General features: G+C 53.0%; 8 protein-coding genes across 8 annotated transcripts; 6 read left to right on the forward strand and 2 right to left on the reverse strand.

The window, feature by feature from the left end:
• Positions 1–368: 368 nt before the first annotated feature.
• J4E83_000497 (uncharacterized protein) lies at positions 369–1,867 on the forward strand (the record flags this gene model as incomplete). The annotated part of the gene is made up of 3 exons (XM_049327459.1): positions 369–552; positions 644–1,476; positions 1,535–1,867. The coding sequence occupies 3 exons, from the start codon at positions 369–371 to the stop codon at positions 1,865–1,867; spliced, it is 1,350 nt and encodes a 449-aa protein (XP_049193604.1).
• Positions 1,868–2,127: 260 nt separating this feature from the next.
• J4E83_000498 (uncharacterized protein) lies at positions 2,128–3,031 on the forward strand (the record flags this gene model as incomplete). Its single annotated transcript, XM_049327460.1, has 2 exons — positions 2,128–2,370; positions 2,423–3,031. 2 exons carry the CDS (start codon positions 2,128–2,130, stop codon positions 3,029–3,031), a joined length of 852 nt encoding a protein of 283 aa, XP_049193605.1.
• A 3,183-nt stretch (positions 3,032–6,214) lies between these two features.
• J4E83_000499 (uncharacterized protein) lies at positions 6,215–9,556 on the reverse strand (the record flags this gene model as incomplete). Its single annotated transcript, XM_049327461.1, has 1 exon — positions 6,215–9,556. One exon carries the CDS (start codon positions 9,554–9,556, stop codon positions 6,215–6,217), a length of 3,342 nt encoding a protein of 1,113 aa, XP_049193606.1.
• Positions 9,557–10,296: 740 nt separating this feature from the next.
• J4E83_000500 (uncharacterized protein) lies at positions 10,297–11,945 on the reverse strand (the record flags this gene model as incomplete). The annotated part of the gene is made up of 2 exons (XM_049327462.1): positions 10,297–11,515; positions 11,647–11,945. 2 exons carry the CDS (start codon positions 11,943–11,945, stop codon positions 10,297–10,299), a joined length of 1,518 nt encoding a protein of 505 aa, XP_049193607.1.
• A 667-nt stretch (positions 11,946–12,612) lies between these two features.
• Positions 12,613–14,121, forward strand: J4E83_000501 (uncharacterized protein; the record flags this gene model as incomplete). Its single annotated transcript, XM_049327463.1, has 1 exon — positions 12,613–14,121. One exon carries the CDS (start codon positions 12,613–12,615, stop codon positions 14,119–14,121), a length of 1,509 nt encoding a protein of 502 aa, XP_049193608.1.
• A 1,303-nt stretch (positions 14,122–15,424) lies between these two features.
• On the forward strand, positions 15,425–16,816 carry J4E83_000502 (uncharacterized protein; the record flags this gene model as incomplete). The annotated part of the gene is made up of 2 exons (XM_049327464.1): positions 15,425–15,870; positions 15,931–16,816. The coding sequence occupies 2 exons, from the start codon at positions 15,425–15,427 to the stop codon at positions 16,814–16,816; spliced, it is 1,332 nt and encodes a 443-aa protein (XP_049193609.1).
• A 1,013-nt stretch (positions 16,817–17,829) lies between these two features.
• On the forward strand, positions 17,830–18,774 carry J4E83_000503 (uncharacterized protein; the record flags this gene model as incomplete). Its single annotated transcript, XM_049327465.1, has 4 exons — positions 17,830–17,893; positions 17,942–17,976; positions 18,031–18,257; positions 18,351–18,774. 4 exons carry the CDS (start codon positions 17,830–17,832, stop codon positions 18,772–18,774), a joined length of 750 nt encoding a protein of 249 aa, XP_049193610.1.
• Positions 18,775–22,601: 3,827 nt separating this feature from the next.
• J4E83_000504 (uncharacterized protein) lies at positions 22,602–23,420 on the forward strand (the record flags this gene model as incomplete). Its single annotated transcript, XM_049327466.1, has 2 exons — positions 22,602–23,091; positions 23,197–23,420. The coding sequence occupies 2 exons, from the start codon at positions 22,602–22,604 to the stop codon at positions 23,418–23,420; spliced, it is 714 nt and encodes a 237-aa protein (XP_049193611.1).
• Between the last annotated feature and the right edge of the window lie 1,211 nt (positions 23,421–24,631).

The following is a 24,631-nucleotide window of genomic DNA, read 5'->3' on the forward strand; positions in this document are numbered from 1 at the left end:
CAGATTTCAACACAACAACACTCATTGATGCTCGCCATTTCAACCTGTTGGCGATGTGGAATGATGCGTGCGCGTTTCAATGTCGGTGTTTGCCACTGTGGGTCGCCAGGGGCGCGCTAAGTGGTTTTGTCGGTCACCGCTTCCAGCCGCTTGGCTTCATCAAATAGCAGCCTCATAGCTCACTACTACTCCGACATGCGTTTGTGCCATTGACGTTTACCACAGTCTTTGAATTTGTCGATTCGGTCTTTCCTTTTAAGCACTGCACAGTGCTTGTTTCTTGTTCGTTCTAGCGGGCGCTAGCTGTTGCTATCGTTATCGACACATTGCGACAACACCAGCACCGAGCGTGTCAAACCATCAACGAAATGGGCAAACTGGCTTTTCCGCTCGACAAAGAGCTCACGGGGCCGGATAGGGTTGTTCTGAATATACTGCAGAAGGAGTATGAGCTGCATGAGGCCAGGCCTGTAGAATCATCGACAGATGCAGCGGAGGACTCTGATGACTCGGGTGTCAAGCATTCTGAGATTGTGACGCCGTCACCAGAGGGTCAGTACTCATTTCGGTCGATAGTCAATGCTTCGGAAGCATGCAATATCGACATGCGCTTCTGATGCGACCAATGACTAACTTTGTTTAGATCTACAAGACCAGGAGCAACAGGCGATTGCTTACCTCAAGAAGCTTAATGACCCCAAATCCGACAGCTTTGAGACCAGTGTTTTCAGCTCTGTGGATGAACCCGACATCAAGAACCCTCTTCTTCGCCAATGGATCATTGACCCCTACATCCAATGGGCGAAGAAGGTTGTCCGAGTCGAGACCGACGTTATCATGGTCACGCATCTGCTGCTCTACTTCTGCACCAGCATTCCGTCAGCCGCATACTTGTACATCAATTTCCATTGGTGGCACGCTGTCCTCCATTGCGTCATGCAGGGCTACTACATGGGAGCATACACTCTTCTGAAACATCAGCATATCCATATGCGTGGTGTCCTCAGCAAGAAGTATGACTTTGTCGATCGGCTGTTCCCGTACATTCTCGACCCAATGATGGGTCACACGTGGAACTCGTACTACTATCACCACGTCAAGCATCACCATGTTGAAGGCAACGGACCTAACGACCTTTCTTCTACGATTCGCTACCAGAGGGACAGCGTTTGGGACTTTGCGCAATACGTCGGTCGGTTCTACTTTCTGATCTGGCTCGATCTGCCGATGTACTTCTTGCGTACACGCAAGCCCAATCTCGCGCTTCAAGCTGCGGGATGCGAGATCGGTAACTACGTCTTTCTGTACTTCATGTACAGTTTTGTCAACGCTCGCGCGACGACGTTCGTGTTCTTGATCCCTCTCGCTTTCATGCGCTTGGCTTTGATGACTGGCAACTGGGGACAGCATGCTTTCGTTGACGAGGTCGAGCCGGACTCTGACTTCAGGTCGAGCATCACCCTCATCGATGTACCTGTGAGTTGACACTCATCCAGTTTGGGCACTGTCGAACATTCCGCTTACGTTATGATAGAGCAACCGATATTGTTACAACGATGGCTACCACACCTCTCATCACCTTAACCCGCTCCGCCATTGGCGCGAGCACCCAGTTGCCTTCCTGTCGCAGAAGAAGCAGTACTCTGACGAACAAGCAATTGTCTTTTACAACATTGACTACTTCTTCCTTACAGTCAATCTGCTGAGAAAGAACTACGAGCACATAGCCAAGTGTCTCGTACCCATGGGCGACCAGATGAAGCTTACGCTTGACGAGAAGGTCGAGATGTTGAAGCGCAAGACACGGAAATTTACTGAGGAAGAGATTGCCGACAAGTGGGGGAAGCAGTATGCTAAGTTGAAGTAGGGGTAGATTGTACTGGTAATTTGGAAATAATTGATAGCTGTATAGATATAATTTACGCGTTCAAGAAGGACCATTTTGAATCGATAACAAGATAGATTTAGACGCATTGCAACGTCCCGCTGCTCCTGCCTTGAGAACCCACGTGCTAGCGTGCAGCACCTGCTTCAGCACTTCTGACCATCCTATCACTGGATCGTGGCGTCGATCACTATCGCTCGTCACAACAACACCCTACACCCATCACTACTCCACTTCGAACAATGGCGAATCCCGGGAAACTACCTTTTGATCGGAGCTTGTTCGTCGCGACGCCCAAGACGATTCACTTGAGATTGCAGCTCACCCGGAAGACGCTGTTCGAGTGCGAGACAGCTAACGGCATAGTCAACGCTCGTGCTTCAAAAGATAGCAGTAGCCTCTTTGCCGTAGCAGATGGCCAGGTCGTGATACTACACGATGCCACTCGAAGCAAAGACAGGAAGTACAAGTTGAAGAATGGCGATGTATGGCACGCTCACTGATTACAACCAAGACAACAAACTGACACTAGCATAGGGCGAGCCACGTCTTCTTCTGTTCTCACCCGACTCGCGCATCCTGTACTTCACGACAACACTGAGCAACTCGGTTCAAGCATACTCCATACCAAACGACGAGCTTCTGCCTTCCTTGCCATCACATCCGTCCCCACCGAACGCGATTGCGATATCGAGTAACGGTACGGTCCTCCTCTCAGCCTCTCCAAACCCACCAACTATATACCTCCAAGACCAAAGATGGGGACGCAGCGCAGCGGTGAACTTTCGCCCGACAGACGCTCGTTCGGCTGTTACGTGTGCTGCGTTCCAACAGCCAGACGGTCCTGCGCAGCTGTCGTATACCAACTTCGTTATTGGATTCCAAGACGGGCTACTAGCAATGTACCGCCTCTTCCTACCTTCACTGCGAAAACGTTCCGAAGACTCGCGTGTACATCAACCGCAATTCTTCCAGTTACAGCCCGTTCGAGTCGGTGTCATCAAAAAGCTTCATAAGCCGGCCATGGGCGGTATGCTGGCAGCGGAGTTCCTACCAGGCTACAAGTCGCGGGTTGTTAGCATTAGGCATGATGGGAAATGTCGACTTGCCGACTTTGAAGGAGGTGGGAAGATACTGCGGACATAGCATGTCTCGGGCCCGGCTACTTGTTTGTCTGTTTCAGCGCAAGGCCCAGTACGCTCGAAAGGTCGGGCAGATGGGGCGGTGTTGTTGAGTGGTGATGCGACAGAAGATGTTGGAGAGGTATATGAGGGCGTTGAGACTCTAATCGCAATCGGTACACAAGCGGGGAAAGTTCTCATATTCAACATCCTGGGCCTACTGATACATGAAATTGCACTGGGCGTTTCTGTTACCGCTGTCGAATGGGTTGGCGACATGACGGCACCTTCTCTCCTTCCGATTCGCGGATCGTCACTATCCCCCGAGCCTCGTCCGGTTGTCGATATTGTCGAAGCAGAGCAACCGACATCCTCCGATGAAGGCACGGGTACAGTCAAGAAGGTCGCATCGTCTCACAAGCAAGCTGTGACAAGCAGGCCAGTCCCCATACGACCTCCACCAGATCTGTTCTCGGATGAACCAAGAGAGCCAAAATCCAGAGTTCCTAGTCGGAGAACTTCAGATGTGTTGCGAGGCTCACCCCTACGCGTCGAGCGAGCGCGCGAAAGACCCGTAAAGAAGGCTTTGGTGCGACCGCGAGTCTCCACTGAGACCTTTGAATCGCCTCCACGTCCTTCTGCTAGTGGCGTACCTGATACCAAAGTAGCACATTCCTTTTTCAGAGCAGATCCTTCGATTCACGAAAGCCGAAGATGGCCACAGGTACATCCGGCGCCAAGTTTGTCAACGCCTATGCGAGCACAAGCCTGCTCCGCCTCCCAAAGATCCGCCAGCTCGTCTCAGGAGTCCGAGTTTTCAGATGAAGACCAGGAGTGGTTCACACCTCCCTCTACGCGAAGATGCGAAGGAAAAGCTCCACGGTATGATCTGAGTCCAGAATCATTTCCGAGCGCGCCAACACTCGCGTCCATACGCCCGATGCCCTTTACAAAAACCTCGCCTACTGCTTTCGATACGCTTAATAGAAATTACTCTCGTCCAATCTCCCGGATGTTGAAAGAAAGCTCTGGTCAACACCAAGAAGCAATGGTAGAAGTATCGAAACGCTCCGTGATCGTACCAAAGGCCGCTGGACGTCATGTTACCATCCTTGATCCAGAATTGTCGTCGCCTTTTGATAGCCCGAGCAGTCTATACTCACGGGCTACTGCGCCGATGTTGGAGAGACTCCCGGTAGGGAAGGTAAAGGAGCATAGTGCTGACCAGAGAATTGGGGTCCTAGCTGGGCCTAAGACTCCAGTCTTGAAACCCGCGCTTGTAAACGTCGATCCGGATCCAGTACTGTCCAGCAGTATATGCTCATCTTCAACTTCAACGCCAAGTAAAATCATAGACGCAACTTCCGAACGAAGATTCACCGACATTGCAGGCTCGAGCGAGTTGAAGACAACGCCGTATACTCCACCAAGCCGCGTAGTCGCCCCCATCGCGACTGGCTCTTCTTCGTCTTCGCTCGATATCATTTACTCTCTTCCATCCCGACCAAAGGCCGAGATTGATTTTGTGCAAAACCACAGCCCTCGCAATCCGGCGACTGCAATACATCGGCAGCTCACGCCGAGTTCGCTCGATACGCGGGCGGATTCCCCGAGCAGTGTGTACTCCCGCTCCATCTCCGGCATGACTGGAGGCGTAAGCCATGCCAACGCTATCATTGAAGATACCGATCAGTCAGCATCGTCATATGCGCCCATGACACCGCAACATCAACTTAGTATCCACGCCCTAGGCACCCCAATATCTACTAGCTCGCCGACTAGTCTCTACTCGCGGCCTACACCTCGTATGTTTCTCGACCGCTCACATGCTGTTGATGGGCCGCCTGCAGAGAAGGCAAAAAATGTCGTGTCAGGTGTTGTGACTGCCAAAGCGAGGACGGTAGCGGAGGAAATGACGTTCTTGGCTGAAGACCAAAGGACGCTGAGACAGGAAGTAGCGGCGTTGAGGGAGGAGTATCGCGTTCTCAAGGGTGTGTTGCTGAAGCCGAAGGTGTGAGGTGTGCGGGTGTTGTTGTACGGCGTTTCCTTCTCCTACTTCCTCATGTTCTTGCCCTTTCTTTTATCGCATCCTCGTAGCGTAGCAAACAATGCAACCAGTTCTCAAGCCATTCTTGAACCTCAAATTCTAAATCCACCCTCCCTGTCCCCAAACGCCCGTCCTCCTCTTCCCCTCCGCCACGTTCCCACCACTACCCCCACTCATCAACTTCCTCTCCTCATCTTCCGCGTAAATACTTCTCACACTGCCCCTAACACTATTCCTCTTCCCCCCGCTGCTTCCATACGCAGACCCAGCATGTCCCCCACCTCGCCGCGTGATCTGAGTATCCTGCTCGACAACCGCCTTGGCCATTTTCCACAACATCCACGTCTGACACGATATCAACACCAGCACGAGTAAAAGGACGATGAGAATGGCGAATGCGATGAAGAGGAAAAGCACGGTTTCGTCGTCTCGAGGAGGAGGACCGGAAGGAGCGAAGCTCTTGCTACCCATATTCGCTGGATTGTAGGTTTGCTTGCCGTACGATGCCGTCGGATGATGCCGATAATGATGATGATGATGATGATGCAAGAAGGAAAAAGATAGCCAAGGAGAACCATTGATTAAATGAGGTGCCTGGCTCGGGACTTTAGCAAACACCGATGATGGGTTGGGCGCGGACCGATTTGAGGGCAACGTAACGCTGTTGCAGATCTGTTTCATGGATACGAGGACAGATCGGGAAGATCCATGCTGTCAGTTCGCGTTCACTCGGGTCCACGCCAAGGTCTAGAACAACCCACGGAAGCAAGGATGCGAAGCAAGGGAGGGTTGGAGAATGATGGTATTGATGAACAAATAGAGAAATCTGGTACTAGATACAAAGAGGTCATTACACTACTTCTTTTCCCATTACCGTAACAGTGACACCGTGCGCTATGCAATACAACCGCGATATCGTTACCGCCGTTCTGTCCTAACAAACAAAGCGATGAAGCCAAGCCGTCGAGTCGTGAGGTAGCAATGCCAGTGCCGGGTACTTTCATGACAAATGAAACAATCTGTTGCCCAAAGTGATGTGTCCAGAAAAGGTGTGAAGGAGAATGAGACAAGAAAGAAATACCGTCCTGCAGTGACAGCAACAAGATAACCCCCAAATCTTCAAACGTCGTCATGCGAATCCAGATGGCAAGTCGCAGCAATCTATGCAGCAAGCGGCTCCTCTCCGTTGAGCTCGTCATCCTCAACGTTCTCATCAACGCCGAAGCCAGAATCCCACTGGCGCTTGGTCGTCTTCTTCTTGCCCTTCTTTCCGACCTTGACCTTTTCGCTGACCTTGGACACCTTGCCAGTGGCGACACGGTGAAGATCAACGCCTTGGGTCTTGACTTCAATGCGCTTGAGCTTCATCTCCTGGATGGCCTGTAGAGCGTCCTGGTTGCGGCGCTTCAGGTCGTCAGCAAGACGCTCGTTCTGCTCCTGAAGTTGACGTTGCGAGATTGTAAGGGCGTCGATGGTGGCACGTGTGTCCTCTTCGGCGAGGCGGAAGCGCTCCTTCATCTCTTCGATCTGAGCTTCGAGGAGAACGATGGTCTCAAGACGAGCATCACCAAGGAGACGCATCTCTGTGAGCTCGGTTGTGCGCTCCTCAATCATCTCCTCGTACTCTGTGCTGCGCTTCGCAGACGCGTCTTGGAGGCTCCTGATGGTGGCTTCTTGTGTCTTGATGACAGTGTTGAGGGAGTCGACTTCAGTGGCGTGAGCGCCGACGATGTTCAATAGCTCATTAGCCTCGGCCTCAACACGTCTTGAAAGGGAAAGGTTCTCCTTGCGGTAACCCTCGTTCTCGCCCTTCTGGAGAGCAAGCTCATCCTCAAGGCTGTCGATCTTGCCCTTGAGAGCGGTTGTGTCCTCCAGGTAGATACGTTCCTTCTCAGTGACCTGGTCGAAGAGATCGTTGATCTCGGCTTGCTGTCGCTGGATCTGGTTGTTGAGGTCCGTGATGTTGGCCTGGAGCGACGTGATGGTGGAGTTGGTGGAGTTCTCCAGCGCGACGTACTTGTTCTTCAGGTCGTTCAGCTGAGTAGCGAGGTCGGCAACTTGAACGTCACGATCTTGCTCGAGCTGGTCGCGGGCGTCTGTCATGTCGGCCAGATTGTTCTCCAGTGTCGCAAGATCGCTCTCGAGACCAATGATCTGCTGTTCCAGCTGGGTGATGGTGTTCTCCTTTGTCTGACGGAGTTGGGACTCAGCAGCAAGCTGCTCGTTGAGATCCTGCTCGCGCTCATCGGCCTCTTCTGAAAGGTCAGCAATGGCGTTCTCCTTCTCTTGCTGGAGTTGGAACAGCTTGAGTCGCAGCTCGTTAGCCTGGAGACCAGTGTCGTGAAGACGGGTGTTGAGATCTTCGATCTTGTCATTCGCCTCGTCGAGATCAGCTTCAGTCTTCTCGCGCTGAGCCCGCTCGGAAGCCAGGTTCTCGCGGGTATCGGCAAGCTGCTCCCTGAGCTCAGTGATGGTCTCGTTCAGGTTCTCGATGGTGTTGGCGTGCTGGTACACCTGCTCGATTTGCTCATCACGCTCGCCTTCGGCAGACTCGCGGGCGGCAGTCTGGGCAGCTAGACGCTCCCTCAGTGTAGCCATGTCGGTGGTGATGTTATCAACATCGGTCTCCATGCGTGTGATGCTATCCTCCAACTCCTCGATGTAGGTATTCTTTTGTGCGACGTCAGCCTCTGCGGCATCGCGGCCCTCCTGCTCGATGCCGAGATCAGTCTCCAGAGCTTGGATGCGCTCGGTGTATTCCTGTTCCATGCGAGCGATCGTCTCGTGGTGGGTCGTCTCGAACTCCGCTGCGGTGACGGTAACGGTGTCAAGGTCGACGCGGTACTTCTCGAGATCTTCACGTAGTTGTGCCAAGGAGTTGTCCTTCTCTTCGTTCTCGTCTTGCAGGCCAGCGATGTGACCATCTTGCTCGGCAAGCTGGCGCTCTTGTTCGGCCGACAGTGTGGTCAAGGCAGCGTTGCGCTCCTCAAGATCAAGGATGACGCGCGCCTTGTCTTCATTCGCCTTGTCGAGAGTGAAGACTTCGGATTCAAGCTGCTTCACACGCTCCTCTGATTCGCCAAGCAAGTCCAGAACACCCTCGTACTGTCGTCGGAGAAGCACTTCGGTCTTCTGGGAGCTGTTGATAAGAGTGAGCTTCTGCTTGAGCTCGTAGAAGATACCACTGAAGAGTTCCGGGACCTTCTGAAGAAGTTGTTGGTTGGTAAGGCCAACAGTGGTACCGGGGAAGAACTTCTCGATTTCGGCGCGAAGGTCCTCGAATCCATGGCGCAATTCGGTGAGGATTTCGCGAGAGGAAGCACCAGCCTCGATGAAGCGGAGGTTCTGCAGCTCGATGGTAATTAGGCGCAGCGCACCTTGAGATTCGCCCAGGGCCTTGCTCATCTGCTTCAACTCCCGCTCGTAGCGCTCGATAGCTTCGTCTTCAATCTTGTCCAGGATGATCTCCTCGCCTTCAGTCAGGCTGTCGCGGTTGAGCTGTGATACAGTCGGCAGAGACTCGAGTGTCATCTGGCTAGAGATCTCCAGCGCGCGGGAGGAGTACTCGCCGGTGGGGGTTGTCACCATGTCGAGATCTTGCGACATGTTCAGCTCCTCGGGGTTGACCATGACCAGACCATCCTCGTCGTCGGACAGCTCAACTGGCTCGTTGTCGTCGCCGTTGTATAACGAAGACGCGCGCAGCTCGTCGATCTGCTGGCGGGCCTCGTCTAGCTCCACTTGCAGATCGTTGGCGTCTGCGTCTTCGAGGTCGATCTCGCCAAGTCGGCGGGCCTCCAGACGGTACTCGAGGTCCTTGATCTTGTCGTCCTGCGCCTTCAGCTGGCGACGTAGCTCTAAGAACATCTTCTTGTCCTTCTTCTGGTGGTCCTCGAAATCGTTTACTTCTTGGCTCAAGTGGCTTCGGCGGAGGCGGCGACGGGCGCGGCCGTCGAGGACTTGTGTGAGGGGCGCGAACTGGACGCGGTTGCCGTTGGTCTCATCGACCTCGTCGACGCGTTCGATGTGAAGCTGAGCTGGCATAGACATGCGAGAGCGGCGGGTGTTGGTGAAGCGGCTGCGGGAGGCACCGACGCGGTCGAGATGGGGAGTCAGGCCAGGGAGGGGTTGTGTAGAGGCAGGGCGGTTGAACATGAGCTCGTCCTCGTCCTCGTCGACGGCAACAGGAGGCTCCGAGTGTCGGCGGTTGTAGCGGCGCGTGGTGGTGCTGCTCTGCTCGACGTTGATGTTGTCTCCCTGCTGCGACCGCGAGAAGGACTGCTGGATCTCTTCGGCGATCTGGTCCTCGTCGTCGTCGGCCTGGACGCGTTTGCTGCGCTTCGTTTGCGAGAGCTCTGCCGAGGGCGACGCGGTTCGCTTTACGGCAGACGTCATGTCGTCGGTGGGTGTCTGGTTCTTGGACGGGCGGCCGCGCTTGCGGCGAGGAGCGTCACCGGGACCCTCGTGGTGGTGCTCAGATGGTAGGCCACTGAGGCGCGCCATGGTTGAGCGATTGGGCAGTTTCTGGCTGCGAGTACCTTCTGGATGCGGTATTAGACAACAGGAGCTTCCGGGCGGCGGCAGTGAATGGTCGCGACACGTGGTGCTGGAGCTGCGTACCTGGCCAAAATTTCGTCAACAGAGCAAGATCGTCAATCGGCCCGTGATGGCAACAGCGACTGTTGCAGTTGGTACAAGCGGAAGGAGCGGAGGGCGCGGGTGTGGTGGGGTACGGGGAGAGACAGGGCCAAGTTTGTCTATATTCAAAAAATGGTTGACGGGCGCCTGTTGTGGTGGGCGAAATGGGGTGGTTGGGTGGAGGCTAGCACCTTTGCTACGTCAATGCGAGCTTGCGGTGAGTCGAGCCGCGAGTGGTCGAGCTTTCACGCTAACCCAGCCCTGACGTACACGCGACTACCGGCGCCCTCTACGCGTTTTCACCCAGGGCCATCTCCCGTCTGAACTGAAACAGGCTGTGAACCGGTTTGTTAAATGTGAACTACCACCGCCATCAGCCACTGTCCACCCATTATACCATGCGCACAACGTCACCGTAAGCCATTCACGTAGTACAGGACGCGTTTGAGCCTCTAGTCCGCCGATCTTCATTCTTCTAGACCTGCAGCCAGCTGTCAGGGCAACACGGCCCTGGCGTGCATCACGATGCTTTTGAGGCGCATGCCGATGCAATGGATCTCCCCACGCATTCTCCGATATCCAGCCATCTTCGGTACGATGCGCTGTCACTTCTTCAATAAGAAGTCGCTTTGGAAAAACAACCCCTTCGTTGCGCTCGCAACCCCATACAGCCCACCAAGCGGCCATGTATCCCAGAACTGCCGGTATGCCCATTCGTTCCACGACTCCGTCTTCATCGCGCTTTTCCCTCCGGCAACGCCTTGCAGATCGACTTTCACTTTATCGTAGACACTTGGCAAGCTCTCGGCGTGGTACTTTCTCCGCAGGTCCATGTACTTCTTCTCGTCGTAGATATTCCAGAACTCTTGCTCCGTGTAATACGCATGCGCGTACAAACACTTCATGCCACCTAGCTCCGTGACTTTAACTTCAAAGTCTCTGTTGAGCTTGATGAACTCGTGGGCGTCGCTCGGTCCCATGTCCCAGATTCCCACGTCGAGGAGAATGTCGTCTTTGATATTGTTACCTTGGGAGAAGCTTCGCTCCCCACGAGGCGCCGACTTCACTGGACACAGCCAGAGCGGCCAGATGCCCGTCCTTTCATCAGTCCATCGAACGAATTCTTCCGCCGCGTCGTATGGTACACCGTAATCTTGGATGATAGTTCGGGATGCGAGACCTGAGCGATGCAGAGCGTGTACCATGGTTCGGGAGTACATGAAAGGATCTAGTAGAAAGCGCGTGAGACGATTGAAGGGCGTGACGAAGTATTTGAACGCGCGCAGTCCTGACCAGAAGACGCCTCTGTCGTAGCGGAACAGATATGACTGAACAGGCACAAGCTCCTTGTGTGTTGTTTTCTCGTCTTGGGCTCGCTTCAGAATGTCTTCTGCATGCATGTACAGCCAGGGGTCCGTCGCTTTGTCGAAACTCTGAACCCTTCTATTCATTGGAGCATCATGACCATCCGTCAGACGACCGATCATAACCACGCCACTCGTCATCGAATACAGGATGCCGTCCATGTATTCGACCTCGAGATCGTCTTGGTAGCGTCGAAATTGCTCGACGGCCTCAATTGTTGAGCGAACTGGAATGTACTCCAACTCAACATATCGACGTGCGTCAATGAGCTCCATTTTGAGTAGGGTAATGACGCCTAGACTTCCGCAACTTCCTGCTGCTGTGAAGAACAGATCGCGGTTTTCTTCTGCCGATGCCCATACTACGTCGCCGTTTCCTAGGATAAGCTCGATACCGGAGATGGTGCGATCGAACAACCCGTACTTATAGGAGCTGCTCTCGCCGCTGGTGCCAGCGAATCTGTCGATCCTAGTTAGCAGTTTTCCATGCCATGTAATTTGCTCAGACGTCTTCGGCTTTGTGTTCATCACTATGAACTTGACGGAGGGCTCCAGTGATGACTGAGCTACGTCTTGTCGTTAATCACTCACCCGCCACCGACTGTAATGTTCGGGAGTTCCATGACGACTTTCGGCAGGAAACCTTTGGCCATTGTAGCTTCCACAAGTTTATCCATGGGCACGTTCGGCTCCACCAATACCGTCTTTTCAGTCTCATCAAACTGGAGCACATGGTTGAGTGAGCTGACATCGATAATCTGATTCCGATCACGAGAGGATTTGCGTGTTGATAGTGTAGAACCATGGTAAATTCGGAACGGGGTCTTCGAAGCACTGAAGCGGGCGACTTGCGATGCCAGAGTCGCTACTGTAGAGTTATGAGTATCCATAGTGTGCGTGTAATGATGCAATGAGATGTAACGATGTTGTCGGGCGGTCCGAGGATGAAAGGAACATGGTGTGGCGTTGCTTTTGATGTATACATAAGCTGCAGGGCTGAGCCTTCTCCACTACCCGTTGGATCCTGCTAAAGTCAATATCTGACTATCCGCCCCGGACCAAAAGCCGCTCTTGTGTGGGTGTGGGGCGAAGGATCCGTATGCATTCCTCTTCATGGTTTCAGCCATTGTAGATATCCAGGCGACGAGCTGTCATTGATGCTGCTCCAGAGAAACCATAATCGCAATCGTATGCGCGGGCGTCACCTTCCGCATCTTGGGTGATGAGATCGGGCGCCCCATAGGGACCGGAAGCGCGGAAGACGATCCACTCGCTAAGAACGCTGACGTACGGCGTTCGGGAAGGTTTTTCCACCCCCAAGGTTTTGGCTTGCGCATTGAATACGAAATACGGCTCAGGCAGTAGCTGGCAGCTTTCAGCATACTGTTGTCGCGACTACGATAGTAGGAAAGAAAGATTGGTGGTTCGATCTCGTGGATTCGCGGGCAGGTACGACCGCTACTAGCGCAGCCTCTTCAGCCTCATTTCGCAGCCACACATCACGCAGGAAAGCAACACCAATCGCATCGCTGCAGTCGGCTCCACACCATCTTCCAGATGGACAGTCACCGGGCTACCGTAGAGACAGTACGTTCTCGCATTCAGCATTTTTACCACAACAAGACCGCATTTCGTGTTTATCATGGTAGCACGAACAGCACCCGTCATGCTCATTTCGACCGAGATGCTATCGTGGACGTGAGCTCCCTCAACCACGTCCTATCTATCGACAGGGACAAAAGAACGGCGCTTGTCGAACCAAATGTCCCTATGGATGCCTTGGTCAAGGAAACCATGAAGGCGGGCCTGTTGCCTCCTGTGGTTATGGAGTTCCCAGGCATCACCGTAGGAGGAGGCTTCGTAGGCACAGCAGGAGAAAGTAGCAGCTTCAAGTACGGATTTTTCGACCGTACAGTATTGAGCGCAGAAGTGGTTCTGGCAGATGGCACGCTTGTCACGGCATCCCAGAACGAGAATCAAGAGCTGTTTGAGGGTTTAAGAGGTAGCTTTGGAACACTCGGTGTGCTCACGCTGGTGGAGATGCAGCTTGTTCCTCTCAAGAAGCTGGTTGAAGTAACCTACCATCCAACCTTCTCCTTCGAGAACGCGACAGATAAGATTCAGTACCATACCACCGACGAAAGGAACGATTACGTTGACGGAGTTCTGTTCTCCAAAGGTGCCGGAGTGGTAGTAACAGGGCGCCTCGTTGACAAAGACCGTACGCCCGACTTGCCGATTCAGAGATTCTCTAGACCATGGGACGAGTGGTTCTGGATACGCGCAAAGAAGCTTGCGGCAAAAGGCATCATCACGAAAGAGCTTGTCCCTGTGGAAGACTACCTGTTTCGCTATGATCGAGGAGCATTCTGGATGGGAATGTATGCTTACAAGCAGTTCATGGTCCCTTTCATGTGGTTCACACGCTTCTTGCTGGACTACTTCATGCACACGAGGATCATGTATCACGCATTACACGTGTCCGGATACACGGATCGATTCATAATCCACGACATCGCGTTCCCAGCCGCCAATACTGCGTCTTTCTTGCAGTATTCGGATCAGGCTTTCAACATATATCCGCTGTGGTTATGTCCGCTGCGGCAGGATGGTAGAAGTTCGATGGGTCATCCCAAGCCGTTCGAAGGTCTTGTCAATGGGAAGGAGAAAGGCGTTTATGACGGCAAATACATCAGCGTTGGTATCTGGGGCCCGTACTCTTCCAACGAGACTGAGTACGTTCGCGCAAATCGTGAGATCGAAGCAAAGATGCGCGAGCTGGGTGGACTGAAGTGGCTATACAGCCGAGTTTTCTACACCGAAAACGAATGGTGGCAAGTCTACGATAAGCGCGAGTATGATACGCTACGCAGCAAGTACAATGCAGATTCCCTGCCAACAATATGGGACAAGGTCAAAGACCGAGGAAGAAAGGAAGAGTTCGGTCCAGGCCTGAAAGGTATGCTGAAACGCATCGTGAAGAGCAACGCTTTCTTAAGTGGACTCTATGGCATCTACAAGGCGGTCAAAGGTGGAGATTATATGTTGAAGAAGAAGGTTTCCTAGAACCAAAGTAGTCAAGAGTTGGCTGTGTAGTGCAGACATGTGGTAATGAGCAAGTCTTGAATAGTACAAAGCCCATAAGGGGTTAGCGGCGTCTTCGGGCTGCCGGAGACATCCTCGAGGAATATGAACCGAAATCTCCTCGCGCTATCACCTCTCTACTACCTGATGCCCCGCCTCTCACTGAACATCATAATTTGATATATCTCTGCTACCGGAGATGGCTGTTTTAGAAGGAGATGCGCGATCGCCACGGAAGCCTCGTTGCCGTCGCAGAGCGGGCCATGACGTTTAGGGGGGCGGCGCGCCTTCTGCGATCAAGGCCGAAGATTCCAAATTCTTAGCGCAAGTCAAACGATCAACACCACGGACATTGCGACCGTGCTCAATTACAAACCAAAGGCAATTATAAACGCGTCATTATCGACGATTTTGATGCCCAGGTATCAAGACGCGAACGCTCGTTGCTTACATATTCGCGTTGAGTCCAGTCACAGTGCAGCGTGGTCCCGAGCATTGGTCTGGTTCCGACCACGCACCTTCATGCAGGTTGTGTACCGTCGCTGCTTGGTACTTCCGAACCACATCACGAGGCTATTGCAAATACAACCAACGTTAACTTCGGCTGCAAGGAGTCCCTGCGTCTCTGCCAAACGACCGCCCAAAAGCACAAGTGAACGGTTCACGTCCAGCGCGAAGACTCGCTGCGAAACATCTCCGTGGCCTAATTGACCATATACGTATGTTATGGACGCGTTCTAGGCGTAGGGAAGCACATTTCAGTGTACCTGCGTACCGTAGCTTCCGCCTATGGTGGCGAGTAGTCTCATTATACAAGAGCTAACGGCTGCCATACTTCATCGATTACCCAATCCAGCCTATGATGCCCCACGGAGTCCCACTAACTACTGGGGTAAAACCGCGCTCGGCGCGGGACTGCTTGCTTTGGCACCTCATAATCTCCTTCTTTCGGATGTCGCCTTGCCGGTACTTGAGTTAGCTGCTGATTTTACCTGCATATGGTTCCCTGCGGTACATTAACTAGAGGGCCGATAATCAACTATTGGTTGCACAACGTCAATTCGGATGAATAAACTGTTCGGCAACGCTATGGAAAGTTCCATCGACGAGTTCGCGCGCTTTGGATTTGTTGGTAGCTCCAGTATTGGAAGGGTTGTAATGTAAGGGTGCAGGAGCCAGTCGTGTGCTGTTGGTACTATATAATGTGGCGGCCACATTCGGTCGCGAATGAACTACCAGTACTCAGGTCAAGTCTCACTTCAACTCACCATTCTTCCGCAACAAAATGGCTCCACTCAAAGCATTGCTACCCCTCGCCCTGGCCAGCGTCGCTGCCGCCAGACAATGCGCAAACTTCATGATACAGACCCCTATCACCTCGCGACAGGGACAGTTCAAGGAAGTACCAGTCGAAGGTAACCTCGACGTCGGCGCATTCGTAGCTAGCTTCAACCAGTTCGGCAAGAACTACAGCGCGGAGCTTCTTGAGGGTTACCAGACCCTTCAAGGAACCTACAACATCTCTGCGCAGTACTGTAAGCCAGCTAGCGGTAGCGGAAACACGATTCAGCTCTTGAGCCACGGTATCGGCTTTGACAAGACTTACTGGGATCTGGAGTACGAAAACTACAATTACAGCTACGTCGACGTCGCGTTGGCCGCTGGTTACAGTACGCTCGCGATCGACCGTCTCGGTATCGGTAACTCGTCTCACGGAGACCCCTTCAACGAGTAAGTGACAACTCTATAGCAATCGTTGTGTACCATATACTAATCAGGTCTTTTCTTCAGGATCCAAGCACAAGCGGAAGTCGAAGCCCTCAACTCTGTCACTACACAGCTGCGTGAGGGCAAGATCCCAGAGATCAGCTGTGCATACGAGAAGGTCATCCACGTTGGCCACTCCTTCGGCAGCGTCCAGTCCTACTGGCTCTCCGCCCTCTACCCCGAGAACACCGACGGTGTCATCCTCACCGGTTTCTCCGTCGCCGGACAGTTCCTCGCATACATCACTGCCGGATGGAACCTACACAGCGCTCGTCTCAACCAGCCCCTCCGCTTTGGCAACGCTTCCAACGATGTCATTGAGAAAATCGCAAGCGAGTACGACCTAAGCGACAACATTGTCGGCAGTCTTCAGAAGATCCTCGCGGCCGCTGGTGTAGACCTGACCTCAGACGAGGTATGGAACGAGCTTGCGACCACAGAGGTCCTTGACTTGATCAACGGATACAACAAGACCGTTACCCAATACGACTACCCCTCCGGCTACATGGCACACTCCGACCTCACAGCCCTACAGTACGCTTTCCTCCAGCCCGGCAACTACGACGTCGGCCTCGCTCTCGTAGCCGAGAAGACCAAGCAACCCGTCACCACCGGCGAGCTCTTGACCATCGGCGGCTCACCCAGCTCGTCTCCCTTCACTGGCCCCGTGCTCGTCATCACTGGCGAGACCGACGTTCCTTTCTGTGGAGGCAACTGCTACGGCCAACTTATGGGTTCCAACGCCTCCAACATCCCCGAGGGCGTTGCCATGGCGTACCCCAACGCTTCTGCTTTCGAGTCGTACATCCAGCCTAACACTGGACATGGGTTGAACTTCCACTACAATGCCACTGCTGGGTATCAGGTTATGCAGGACTTCTTGGCTAGCAACGGGCTTTCTGCGCAGTAAGCGTCGTACTTTGTATTGTGTGTCGCGTCTATTCTTCCGTTGAGGCTGGGCGCTGAATGCGCACTTCGCAAGTTTGATGCATATTCTAAACTAGCGTCAGAGAATGAATACGTATTCTTTGTAATATCATGCACAAAACCCGTCACCTGAAAGTTTTGCGTGTTGTATTTGATGTGGCTTACTCATGCACATGCCTGTCGCAAGCCATAACCGATACTGAAGTACCTGGGTTGACTTTCTAAGCCTTGACTAAATTATTGCAAGCAGTGACACTCAGGCACGATGTCGCTTCCCCGAAAATTCCGCGCAAGCGTGGTGACCAAATGCTGATGAATAAGCCTTGTCATTGCTGACTTTACAGCTAGGTATGCAGAAAACGCTCGGCGTCTCCACACCTCCGTGCACGACAGGGAGAGCTCAGAACACCATTGACAGCATCGCACCACACGTATCTACATGTACTACCACTGATTATCAAAGTCTTACTCAGAATGTCGCCGTCGTATACGACGCCTCAACACCAAGGATGTCGACGATGACGCGCTTCGCCCATGCACGACATCTCGACTAGGACCCGTGATGCGGGGCTATTTCATGAAGGTAGCCAATGCTGAGCCGTGAGGCTGGCAAATAATCTGGGTACAGTGTTTGTCATGGCTTTGATAGCATTGCAAACAACAAGATCTCCGGGTCGAGATGGTAGTCTGAAGCTGCACCAGTGCAGGACTTGGTTACGTTGCTCCGCCTTAACATGGACCTAAAGCATCTTGTACGAGGGTAGGCTCGTGGGCCAAGGCGTGGCGTGCCGATGAGGTATTTGCGCAGTGGAGTAGATGCGATTGAACGGGGTTTGGGCGGGAGGTAGGAGTCAAGGTGGATGAGGCTGAAGACGCTGTAGACGTATAAAGAGGTCTTCCAACTGCTCTCAAGTTACACATCCATTGCAACAATATTGGATACTTCTCAGACTCCGGAGCATAGCCTGATATACCGATCATTCATCAGTCGTTAAGATGAGGTTCAGTTCCGCCATCGCTCTTGCGGCCCTCACGCTGTTCAACACCGTTCGCGGTGACGGTACGATTGTCCTGTAAGACAAATCTTCCAGAAACTAACATGCCTCAGCTGTACCATGGGAGCGCATCGACAAGGACAAGGCGGTGAGTCTTCTTCATACTCTCCAACCCCATATCCCTATCTAACGTCCCACGTAGCTCCTCCTCATTCTCGACTTACAAGTCGGCCTCTTCCAGCTAGCCAGAGACTGGGACCCAACCCTCTACAAGCAAAACATCCTGGCGCACGCCGAACTTGGGAAAGTTTTCGACATACCTGTAATTTTGAGCACGTCTGCGGACCAAGGACCCAATGGACCGTTGCCGAAGGAGATGCTGGAGATGTATCCTGATGCGCCGCTTATCCGGCGTCAGGGCGAGGTCAGGTAAGTCGTCTTCCTCATCATGATCACTATACCTCGTGTCAACATATCACAATGCCCACTTCTTAGCAACCACCTCTCCTAACACATCCCCAGCGCCTGGGACAACGAAGCCTTCCGCGCCGCCATCCGCGCAACAAACCGCACGCAAATCATCGTCGGCGGCATCACAACCGACGTCTGCACCACCTTCCTCGCCCTCGCCCTGCGCTCAGAAGGCTACTCCGTCTTCGCCAACGTCGAAGCCAGCGGCACCTACACGCAGCTCGTGCGCGACACGGCAAACGCGCGCATGCAGGCCGCGGGTGTGCAGCTCGTTTCTCTCTTCTCCATTGTATGCGATCTGATGCGGGATTGGCGCAATACGCCCGGTGCGAAAGAGCTGCTGCCGTACTTGGACAAGTATTTGCCAGTTTATGGGGCGGTGGCGAGGGGACATGCGGCGGCCGTGGAGAATGGGACGGTTATTCCGGGGGAGATTGAGCTTATCACGGGGGAGAATGGGACGATTCTGCTGTAGAGGGTTGGGAGGGGTGAGGCGGTTGACGATGCGCGGGAAGGCGGAAGATACTGGTAGGTAGCGAGTAGGAGGATTGGACGGAGAGGCACATGATGGCTGGTGGAGGGGACTGCGTGCAATGTCGATAGCAATGTCAACTGCGTAAGAGCGAATGAAGTTACTGCACTTTGATCGTGTGGATGCTCATGACGCTCTGGTGGGTCAACATTGATACGGCAGCTCTTGGCGAGACCAAGGGCAAGCCGACGCGAAGCCACCTCGGCATCTGCGAGGTCATCCGTCACTGTATTCCTTAACACCAAGAGACATGACCACACATGCCAAATCCATGGAACTCACCGCCGCGTCGCCGTCGATCGCGGCATGCTTTATGATGCGAGCAATCCGGAGCCTGAAGACAACCTGCCTGAAATCCCACACGCCGTACACCCGCTGCCTCCAGATCCTACAACAGGACCTTCGAGTTATGCATTCCAGATAAGCACATGAGACAAGGGTTATATGGATAAGAATTCTCAATAACCAATCCTAATCAGGACCAGACCGCAGTCTGAGTCAAAGGCGTACTTTACTGATTCTGAAGGATACTTCGCAGAGCAAGCAATCCAAGGTAGGAACGATATGGCTTGCGAGAGGCCTTTGACGTGCTTCCTGGCTTGGTATATATCGGTCTTGCCTAATCCAAAAATGGAGTCAACCTCGACCGAAGCACAGTACTCGCTGCCTCGAAGGTGTCTAAGCGGTCGCTGTCTGCACCCTTGTGCTTGCACTTACCTTCGCTCCACGTATAGCTCTCTTGACACCATCAAAAGACGCCCCCGATCCTTACCACGAACAGCCATCGCTATCATTCCATCCATCATTTACCTGTAAACGCCAATCATGTCCCTCTCCAGAAACCACTCATTCCCACCGGTAATCAGTGTACGGCATGATGCGACCGAGTACATACCAGATTTACCTCCCTCGCTCGCTGTATGGCTCATGCTACGTACCAAGAACGTCAGCAAAATCGGTTTAGCGGGATTCGACAAACGCTGCATAGTCTGCGAGCAGTTTGTGTGCAATTTCTGGACCGAAGCATGCGACCACAGAGTGAGGTGGCTCACGAAAGAAGCGGCGAAAGAAGAATTGGCAATGTTGACACCGCAGCCCTATTTCCGACGACGGCTTTCAGAAGACTTCGTCGAACGATCCGTTCTTGCACAGCAGCGCCCAAGCCTCCCACTGTCAACGAAGTGTCTATCAAATAACCCAGATGTATCGAGTATAAGCGCGCAGCTTGCACAACCCCATACCTTCGTTTCTTCCCAAACCCGTAACACAACGGAAGGCATACCACCGAGATATTGCAGATGGGAAAAAACCGGTGTACACACATGCGCTAGTCCCACTGGCAGCTGTAAAATCGCAGTCAAGATCCTCACGCGCGGATGTCGGCATGTCATTGGTCAAGACTGTCTCTATCGATGGATCATAGCAGGAAAGAACTGGTGCCGGTTTTGCGGTGTGGTTTGGTTCAAGGAAGAGAAGTCTAAGATCACGAGAATGGCGCTATTAAAAGAGTGTTTTCGGGGTAGGGCGGATTATGTCGAGCACTTGGGCGCCATATGTGGGAAAGAAGAGTTCCAACAACTTGCGACACAATGTGGAACCGTGGGAGAGGGCGAGTGGAAAGGTATCCTTACTAGAGAGCTGGAGCGGATAATACTGGGGCAGTGTGGACTCCAGAAAGATGTGGACTCTATGAGAAAAGAGATACTGAGGATGGATCCGAGCTTTGTGGATACTTGGGATGAGCTGAAAGAGGACCTTGAGAAACAGTGCTGCAGCGACGCGATAGCACCTTGGACCGTCAATGAGAACTCAACGGCACCGTGGGACCCATACCAAAATCCGAGCGCGCGCAAAGGAATCCATATTCCTCATCACAAATGTCGTTAGACCCTTCCAGCGACAGCTGCCAGTCTGAGCATTTACCGCGATACCACGTTCTCATAGAGACAATCGTTCCGTCGCTAAGACACTCAAGAATCTGACCATTTTCACTCTCATGACTCCACTTCTTCCGTGATCCTCGTTCAAGAGACATCCAACATGGAATTCAGCGACATGATATCAACCGCGGTTATACAGACCCACCATTGTGAAACGGCACATGCAGCAACCCTGATCTCTATCACTCACAAGCTTTCCGCGGCATTTCTTAGCACATGGAGATCCGTTTCGGAAGCTCAAGCCAGGCGTTTCGTGAGAAAAAGGTAATTCACAACTCCAACTGTTTGGCCTTCCGCCCCGCTGTCGCGCAAGAGTTGCTGTATGCTTAAGTAGCGGCGCGCGGAGGGAACGCCGTGTTCGATAGTCCACGGTATCTGACATGACAGCTGAGACTCTCAAACTCTAGACAAACAGCTGTACGAGCAACACAAACGCGACCGGAAGGTGAGTCGGTGTCTCCGTACCACCTCACGAAACTGTCCGGTCCAGAGCCCTCCAGAGCGCTCGCGCTCTCACTTACCAAGACCAGAAAGGACCCGCGTACTATACGATGTATTGCCAGTACCTGCTTGGCGACGAGAAAAAGAAAGAATATTAATAGCTCAAGCCGTGGGGAAGGACCGAGAGATGTTTATCGTCGTTCTAGCTCTAGCCTCAGGTACGACTCGGAAGGATGCCGAGGAGAGAAGGAAAAATAGATGTGCTATGGCTGGAAGAGGGTTGGTGTACTGGATGTGGACGTCCGTGTGTCGAGAGTAACGTTTCGCAGTCCGTTTTCGAGGGTGGAGCCCCCTGTCTGTGAGTGCGGTACCCGGAGTGAGGTCCGCACCATGACAGAGGACGGAAGTTGCAAACGAGTGAAGTCATCGCTGGAGTGCGCAAGACGATCAGAAACTGAGATGAACACCATCTCTAGCATCATCCATCGAACGAAGGAAAAGTGACGATGCTTGAATCTGTGGGGACGCCGCTAGCCATAACGCGGTTCCCAGCTGCGCCTCCAGCAACCAATGCACCAATGACCTTTGCAATCTAACCCACACTTTCCACCAAACACTAACCTCCCATCAGCTCACCCATCTTATCTTAATGTGCTCACAGACAACCCGCCGTTCACCTACTGCACACACGAGCGCTCATCTCGGCTAAAGCTACAGCAAAAAGGCGCAGCGCAGCGCGCACCCCGGCGTGACCGCTGACTCTAGAACCCGGTCTCTGCTTCCCGCTTAGACCCCGGCGAGATGCTACTGTGCGAAACGGCCGGCTGTGGTGTGGGCGTAGCTGATACAACAGCTGCGCTGAACACAGAATGGGCAGAGGCGGGGGATAATTTTCGCATATAGACTGGGCTGCTGCTGCGCGCATTCGGGATTTCACCTGTTCACCATTCCGAGTAATCTAATCATCAATCCCATCGACGGTTCGCTATCGCATAGCATTGCATAGCATCATCATCCTTCATAAGCACCACCAACACCACACTCCCCTACCCATCTACCACCTTATCTCCATCAGCCCATTACATCAGGCCGCCAGATTACCACCCAACTTGACGCACCAGCAATTCCACTGCTTATCATCAACCACATCGCTTACTTAGGTGTCAAGGCCCAGTCCTTGGTAGGTATGTCATCTTGGAAAAAGTACGCCCGAAAACATCACTAACGGACCGACCAGCAAGGGAATCCCAACCGCTGCGCCTCTTCCCCTCACCTTGGTACAGACGTAACATCGCGTGGCTTTGTTAACACCAAGAGAAAACTACACTTATAATCGTGTCTCTCTTCTCTACGGAGAAACGACACCATAATCACCACCCACACACGACCATGTTGGCCAAAATCTCTACGTCGCTCGTTGCGACTCTGCTGCTCTCATCGAATACTCTCGCTGCGCCTACACAAACACATTGCCGCTGCGAAATCGTTGCTGATATGCCGTCATCATCCGTTCCCGCTTCTGCTGCCTACACACCCTCCGCCGCACATTGGTCGCCAGCAGACCCTTCGCAAAGTCCTGTCGCAGCACTCAATGTATGCGCAAGCCTAGGATCGGAATTACAGAAACTGCAACACACAGAGCCGGAGCTGTACGACTCGTATATGGCGGGTGCTATCAAGGATGCGCCGCAGAAGCCGGTACCGACTGCGGTGCTGATGAACAGTCACGAGGAGGCACAGTCAACGTCAAGCCCACATAGGAGAATTGTGTGTCATGCGGAATCGATATTGTCGACGCCAGAGTTCCACAGCTCGTTCATTGGGCTGTGGGCGCTGCAGATGATTGTTGTGGTTGCGATATTGGCTTGTGTTGCTGAGGGTTTGCATTTGGGTAAACAATGGTAAGACAACTTGACTTCTCTTGACTATTTCTTATATACTAACGCTCTTTCTAGGATGAAAAACAACAGCTCTCCTGAGCCAGTATCCGAAAAGAGCAGCCTGCGCTTGACCGGTGCAGAAAGGCGTCTCCTGGCCATCCCCACTGGTCCCCAGGAAGCAGATTCAGTGTTCAGCCCAGGCGCAGAGAAGAAGCTACGAGCGTACGAGACGACACGATACTTTGTCACGCAGGCATCAAGTGGACGGAGAGAGTTCATTGCGTATGACGATGATAGTGATGATGAGGCGAACAGGCCTGTGATGTAGTGTTACCCACATCACGGCTTTGATTGAATGAATGTATTATGTTCCACCTTCCACTACCTGTCCACCGTGCATGCATGTTCCAGCGATGCGAAGGCGTCGTGGTAGTGTGGTTCGGTGCTACAACATTTCGTCCAAGCGAACAACAGCGCCTTATCTTTCCCCGCATGTCATGGGGTTTCACCCACCATGACACTTGCGCAAACCAAGGTTGGGCCTACAACATGCCCGGCACCTCGTGGTTTTACCCACGAGTACAAATGACAGTGTCTGGGACACAGAACGCCGGTGTCTTTTCCCCATCGTCCCTCCTTCCTCTTTCGTCCCTGCCACCACCCACCACGAAGGTATCGTACAACAAAGCTCGCGATGAAACATCGCAAAACAAAAAGAGCAAACGCTCAACAGAACAGTAAAGCAAATGGGTATCGCGAAGCAAGAACAAGAACGCTAAAGCAAGCAGTCTACATACAAGTCACCCGAACGATGCATCGATCCAATCGTGGCAGGGTGCAAACGGTCGAGCCAGGTAGTGGGCGCAAGGATGCATGGCCGCAGTGGACGAAAGTGTCGCGATCGGGAAACACATGGAAGCATCCACTCATACCTACCTGAAAGGGAAGAAAATAATATACAAACAGCGGGGGTATCGCAGGGGTAAAAGAGGAATTAGTTGTTGCTTGGTAAAGGTATTGTCGCATGGAAGATTAGGTGTCGCTCGGGTTGTCGCTATGGGCATCTCGATAGATGTCATTATTAGGCGGAACTGGGTCCTGGTATGGGTCCAGATATCGGTACAAGTCATCGTGACAGGTCATCGCAGTGGGCTGATCGCAGCTGGGGGTATCGTAATGGGACAAGGTCGCAGAAGGGGATGTGGTCGTTGGCAGAGCATTCCAGATGGATGCCAGTATTAAGGGTTGGTTTATCGCAGTAGGCAATGGGATGGTCGCTAGGGTATCGCGCGGGGTATCGTAGTCGTATTATGGTAGTGTCGCGGTAGGCCAGGGGGTCCACATTTCACATCACCGGGATGCTGAGAACCGAGGAGTCTAGGTGGAAGCCGTACATTAGAGTTCGTATCGAGGACAGTACTGTGGATACAGTCGTACAGGGGAGGACCAGAACATGGTCTCCAGGAATGGCGCGCTAATAAGAAATAGGAACAGGATGTCGAACGCCGTAGAGAAATGCCGTATCCAGGAAAAGCGCTA

This window comes from Alternaria metachromatica (genome assembly GCF_023757995.1).
Source record: "Alternaria metachromatica strain BMP 0045 chromosome Unknown scaffold_1, whole genome shotgun sequence".
Taxonomy (NCBI): domain Eukaryota; kingdom Fungi; phylum Ascomycota; class Dothideomycetes; order Pleosporales; family Pleosporaceae; genus Alternaria; species Alternaria metachromatica.